The sequence below is a fragment of the Priapulus caudatus genome, unplaced genomic scaffold (assembly GCF_000485595.1).
Source record: "Priapulus caudatus unplaced genomic scaffold, Priapulus_caudatus-5.0.1 Scaffold1962, whole genome shotgun sequence".
Lineage (NCBI taxonomy): Eukaryota > Metazoa > Priapulida > Priapulimorpha > Priapulimorphida > Priapulidae > Priapulus > Priapulus caudatus.
The window spans coordinates 13,542-20,378 of record NW_014579023.1 but is presented as its reverse complement, the minus strand read 5'-3'; the positions used below and the strand labels follow the sequence as shown (position 1 = coordinate 20,378).

At 40.7% G+C, this 6,837-nt stretch overlaps 1 protein-coding gene across 1 annotated transcript in view; it reads right to left on the bottom strand.

Annotated features, from left to right (window-relative positions):
* The window catches only part of LOC106817985 (cell division control protein 45 homolog), a gene marked incomplete at its 5' end in the record, with an annotated part of 15,595 nt that extends 12,655 nt beyond the window's left edge, over nucleotides 1-2,940 (bottom strand). Inside the window, one exon of the mRNA XM_014822688.1 lies at nucleotides 2,912-2,940. Coding sequence (XP_014678174.1) covers nucleotides 2,912-2,940 — 29 coding nt within the window. The remainder of the gene's footprint in view (nucleotides 1-2,911) is intronic.
* Nucleotides 2,941-6,837: the final 3,897 nt, after the last annotated feature.

Here is a 6,837-nt window from a genome sequence, read left to right as displayed (position 1 = left end):
ATGAAGCTCTAAGGGCTAATTACTGTGTATGATTCGCATCTTACGAGGGAGGGGTGACAAATGAATGAAGCTCTAAGGGCTAAGTACTGTGTATGATTCGCATCTTACGAGGGAGGGGTGACAAATGAATGAAGCTCTAAGGGCTAAGTACTGTGTATGATTCGCATCTTACGAGGGAGGGGTGACAAATGAATGAAGCTCTAAGGGCTAAGTACTGTGTATGATTCGCATCTTACGAGGGAGGGGTGACAAATGAATGAAGCTCTAAGAGCTAAGGTCTGTGATTCGCATCTTACGAAGGGAGTGATGAATGAATGAAGCTCTAAGAGCTACTGTGTATGATTCGCATCTTACGAGGGAGGGGTGATGAAGGAATGAAGCTCTAAGGGCTAAGTACTGTGTATGATTCGCATCTTACGAGGGAGGGGTGACAAATGGATGAAGCTCTAAGAGCTAAGGTCTGTGATTCGCATCTTACGAAGGGAGTGATGAATGAATGAAACTCCAAGAGCTAAGTATTGTGTATGATTCGCATCTTACGAGGGAGGGATGATAAATGAATGAAGCTCTAAGAGCTACTGTGTATGATTCGCAATCTTACGAAGGAAGGGTGATGAATGAATGAATTAATAAAACTCCAAGAGCTAAGTATTGTGTATGATTTGCATCTTACGAGGGAGGGGGGATAAATAAATGAAGCTCTAAGAGCTACTGTGTATGATTCCATTTTACGGAGGAGAGGTCATAAATAAATCAGGCTCCAAGAGCTAAGGTCTGTGATTCGCATCTTACAGAGGAGGGGTGATAAATGAATAAATAAATCATTTTACTGGATAGGGTGATGACTGAATGAAGCTCTAAGGGCTATGGGTTGTGATTTGCATCTTACGAGAGAAGGGTGATGAATGAATTAAGCTCCAAGAGCTACTGTCTATGATTTGCATGCTACGGAGGAGGGGAGATGAATAAGTGAAGCTCTAAGAGCTACTTATTCCCATCTTACATGAGAGGGGTGGTGAATGAAGGATTGTGTATTTTGTGTTTCTGTGCTTGTATATACGCTTGTGCGTATGTTTGCACGTCTATGCGTGTGTATGTGTAATTAACCCATGACTGCATGCATGGGTGCATTTAAGTGGCAGGACGTGGAGAGTGGCTGTATACGAGTATCAGCCTGTGCACTTAGTGTGGTTCTTTCAATCTAACAGCATATATGGTCTTTTCGTATAATATCGAGTGAAGTGAATTGGCATCCCGGCGAAATATGTAATCAACGGAGATGCGCTTAAAGTGTGTATGATTAATGATTATATTGCTAACTGGCAGCGTTCGCTCGACCGATTATTTCAGTCAACTGACTTCAATCTTCAAAATAGGCACACATAGTTAATATCTTTAGTTTTGAACTTCAGACTGCGGACTCCTTCATTTTGCTGCAGACTCCCTCTTTTTGACGGCAGGGAGTCCGTTGGACTCCCTTGCTCAAAAATTTATTTCTACCCCTGCGATATATATTATATAAATATTCATGTTGACGTTGGTTGAAGCACCGTACGTTTGCACGTTTAGACGCTGGTGTTGTTGTGGCAACTCGATGTAAAACTAAATGGTCGAAACTGTGATAATAATAAACTTGAACTTATTACAAGCAGTAATACTAGTACAAATACCGCGATTATGATGTTTGGGACATTTCCATCCTTTGAAAAGACCTCCAGTCGACTAATCGTTACTTCATTGCCAACAATGTCAGTCAGTTTTGATGGACGATATTTCTCAACCCTGCGAAAAATTACGTTCATTCGCTATATACTATATATATATATATATAAGTGATACAACTAGTAATGCTAATAATTGTAGCAAACCATAAACCATAAACCATAAACCATTGTAGCAAGCCTATGAAATACTAAGTAATAGTATTAGTATTACTCTATTACTATTAGTAATACTAATACTAATACTAATACAAGAATATATGTCTATATTGAATTTCATGTCGTTTTGATCTTTGACTTTGTGAGTCTTGACGACCGATCGATAATACTAAGACCAATGGGGACGTAAAAGAACCGGCCCATTCCTATTTGACAACCCCATTGTCAACCCTAACCCTAACCCTAACCAAACTCACGACATGGGTGTGTAAACGCTACTTGTACCAAAGAACCACTGAGGGCGCAAAAATACTCTGGCTGTGACCACCCTCAGTGCCATTCGGCTAAACAAGGCTAACTACCAGGTACCTGGTTGTACTCAAGCTAGGTCACACCCCATGGCTAGCTATAGACTAGCTCCAAGAAACGGTATTGCTAGGGTTAGAATATATTGACGTTAGTCACACAGCCTGGTCGGGTTAGCTATAGACTAGTCAGTCATTTCTTACGAACTGTCCAGTATAACCCGACCAGGCTGTGTGACTAACGTCAATACACCGTCACCGTCAACGTCACCGTCAACAATAACGTCAACGTTGGTATTCTAACCCTAGCAATACCGTTTCTTGGAGCTATGTCCAGTATAGAAGTGGAAAGACCATATTGTGGGTATAACGTTTCCACCAACAATCATCATACTAACCAAGGTAACTCATAGTGGTGACCCTTCGGTTTTTCTTGAATTTTCACGCCTGATTCACGTTCACTTTTTCCACTTTCGTCCACAGACATATCTTGCTCGATTTCCTCCGCTTCCATGTTGATGTTGTTATTATTGAAAGCGCGCGAACGTTTCAAATGCTCAATTGTTTAACCTGTCGATACAGCTTTTTTCTTTTCACGTTATATACCGTGACAGCACAGGCACTTGCATTGGAACGTCTCAAACAATGATAAATAAACACATATGTCTTAGCTATAATCCCTGTGAATTTCGAGTTTATTGAAGCACGATTAGTCTAATTAATTACCAAATTAGGCGCGCGGTATCGCGCATAGGCTAAATACCGTACGCAAGGATATGAACAGTAGAAAAGTGACGTCACTTGTACGGCGGTTCCGCAATTTTCGCCAGATGTCGCTGTCGCTGTCGATAGTCAGACGAAATCGCCAAGCATCCGGGTACCGTGCCAAGCAGACGACCTCTTTTCCTGCGGCGGCAAAATAGGGAAGACGTTTTCGCAATTTGTGTGCAGAAACTTCGATCAAATATCATGCATACGGAGTTTTTTGTGTCTGGAAACACTAAAATAACCGACTATGATGTTCTCTGATCTAACTCAAGCAGAAAGAAAGTTTGGAAATTAAGTGTTTAGAGGAGAACTTTGCAAACTAAAAGGACTGCGTCGATTGCAAAAATTTCGCCAAGGCCGGTTGAGATTATAATTACTTTTAATGAATTAATGAAACTCCAAGAGCTAAGTATTGTGTATGATTCGCATCTTACGAGGGCGGGGTGACAAATGAATGAAGCTCTAAGAGCTAAGGTCTGTGATTCGCATTTTACGAAGGGGTGATGAATGAATTAATTAATGAACCGCAAAGAGCTATAAGTACTGTGTATGATTCGCATCTTACGAGGGAGGGGTGATAAATGATTGAAGCTCTAAGAGCTACTTGGTCTGTGATTCGCATTTTACGGAAGGGGTGATGAATGAATAAATTAATGAAACTCCAAGAGCCAAGTATTGTGTATGATTCGCATCTTACGAGGGAGGGGTGATGAATGAATGAAGCTCTAAGAGTTAAGGTCTGTGATTCGCATTTTACGAGGGGGGTGATGAATTAATGAATTAATGAAACTCCAAGAGCTAAGTATTGTGTATGATTTGCATCTTACGAAGGAGGGGTGATAAATGGATGAAGCTGTAAGAGCTACTGTGTATGATTCGCAATCTTACGAGGGAGGGGTGACAAATGAATGAAGCTCTAAGAGCTAAGGTCTGTGATTCGCATCTTACGAAGGGGGCGATGAATGAATGAAGCTCTTACTAACACTAACCCGAACCCTAACCGGCTATACTAAACTATACTACGCTATATACTATACTAACTAGGCATACTCGGCCACCACACTTTAGAAAACGCACACACACACACATACATACACCGGCACGCGACAGTGAGGCGCGCTTTGGCGGCGGCAGCGACAGCCTGCACTTATAGAAGAGCTATACACTGCGACTGGGAGCACGCGTATCCCGTCTTTCTACGGTAACTAATTACCTGTTACGGTTTATATACGCGGACCGCGAAGATCAACGTACAGACGACGGCGCGCGTGCGGTGAAAAAGGGAGTGGCGGTGCAAACGAGAAATCCGCGTATGATTCACATCTTATAGAGGAGGTGTGATGAATGAATGAAGCTCTAAGAACTACAGTGTATAATTTGCATCTTACGGAGGAGAGGGGATAAATGAATGAATTAGTGGAGCTCCAAGAGCTATAAGTACTGTGTATGATTCGCATCTTACGAAGGAAAGGTGACAAATTATTGAAGCTCTAAGAGCTAAGGTATGTGATTTGCATCTTACGGAAGGGGTGATGAATGAATAAATTAATGAAACTCCAAGAGCCAAGTATTGTGTATGATTCGCATCTTACGAGGGAGGTGTAATGAATGAATGAAGCTCTAAGAACTACAGTGTATAATTTGCATCTTACGGAGGAGATGTGATAAATGAATGAATTAGTGGGGCTCCAAGAGCTATAAGTACTGTGTATGATTCGCATCTTACGAGGGAAAGGTGACAAATGATTGAAGCTCTAAGAGCTAAGGTATGTGATTCGCATCTTACGGAAGGGGTGATGAATGAATAAATTAATGAAACTCCAAGAGCCAAGTATTGTGTATGATTCGCATCTTACGAGGAAGGGGTGATGAATGAATGAAGCTCTAAGAGCTAAGGTCTGTGATTCGCATTTTACGAAGGGGGTGATGAATTAATGAATTAATGAAACTCCAAGAGCTAAGTATTGTGAATGATTTGCATCTTACGAAGGAGGGGTGATAAATGGATGAAGCTGTAAGAGCTACTGTGTATGATTCGCAATCTTACGAGGGAGGGGTGATAAAGGGATGAAGCTGCAAGAACTACAGTGTATGATTTGCATCTTAATTACGGAGGAGAAGTAATAAATTAATGAAGTTCCAAAAGCTAAGTACCGTGTATGATTCGCATCTTACGAGGGAGGGGTAATAAATGAATGAAGCTCTAAGAGCTAAGGTCTGTGATTCGCATTTTACGAAGGGGGTGATGAATGAATAAATTAATGAAACTCCAAGAGCTAAGTATTGTGTATGATTCGCATCTTACGAGGGAGACGTGATAAATGAATGAAGCTCTAAGAGCTACTGTGTATGATTCGCAATTTTACGAGGGAGGGGTGATGAAGGAATAAAGCTGCAAGAACTACGGTGTATGATTTGCATCTTAATTACGGAGGAGAGGTAATAAATTAATGAAGCTCTACGAGCTAAGTACCGTGTATGATTCGCATCTTACGAGGGCGGGGTGACAAATGAATGAAGCTCTACGAGCTAAGGTCTGTGATTCGCATCTTACGGATGGGGTGATGAATGAATGAATTAATGAAACTCCAAGAGCTAAGTATTGTGTATGATTCGCATTTTTTCAGTCTGCAATATGAACACATATATATATATATACATTGTATATTATATACAATGTATATATATACACACAATGTAGCCAACCCTGTGTGTGTGGGGTGGAGGTGCTTCTCTTTCTCAGCTCCTCTATAACCTATCAACTAACCTACATTCTCATCCTCATATAACTTAAGCATTAGCTGTATTTAAATATATATAGTTTTCTAGTCCTGTCCCCCTTCATTCCTTGTGTTCGTTATAGATATTGATTCCGCGTATACTTCCGCGTATGAAACCAAAATTCTAGAAATAGCAGAATCGAAATCGGTACTAGGCAGCTGCTGCCACCTGCTGTTAAAATGAGATGAAAGCGCGATTGCTCCGTTCGACGGTCGTAAGTTGCCAGAGTACCTATATTTATCATGTGAGTACCAAGGAAATAACTCCCGCGTTTATTTTCGCAGTTTGCATCCGTCTTATTTTTACGATAAATTGATGCGTCCGTTTTTTACTCTTTTTGCTGGCGCCAAAACTGAACGAGTATAACTGTTTTTTTTTAGTAATCGACTGTAGTTAGTTATTCGCGTAATAACTAATCAGCATTGCTGCATACATTCTATCAAGAACGTATAAAGAAGGCCCTCTTATTAATTAATAATTAATTAATTAATTAATTAAGAAGGCGTATAAAGAAGAGGGTATAAGAGGTATAAGAGCCTTCGTAATACGCGCTTGATTCTATATACGTTCCGTAGGTCCGTGAGCATCGGAAAGTTGTACGTCTCTGTTCATAGTGGTCCCAATGCAATTCAGGTTTAGTTGCATTTCAGAAAAAGATTGTACTACTAGTATGTATTACTTGCTATAAGTTGTTGGAGCACTTGTAAGAGATTCAGTGTGTGATATAGTTATTAGGAATATTGTTTGCATTAAATGCATTAAGTGCGTGGACCGTGTGCAATTCGCATATTACTGGGAAGGGGTGATGAAAGAATAAAACTACAACTACAAGACCTAAGGTCTGTGATTCGCATCTTACGAAGGAGGGGTGAGGAAGGGGTGACTAAGGAATGAAGCTCTAAGAGCTACTGTGTATGATTCGCATCTTATGAGGGAGGGGTGACAAATGAATGAAGCTCTAAGAGCTAAGGTCTGTGATTCGCATCTTACGAAGGGAGTGATGAATGAATGAAGCTCTAAGAGCTACTGTGTATGATTCGCATCTTACGAGGGAGGGGTGATAAATGAATGAAGCTCTAAGAGCTACTGTGTATGATTCGCAT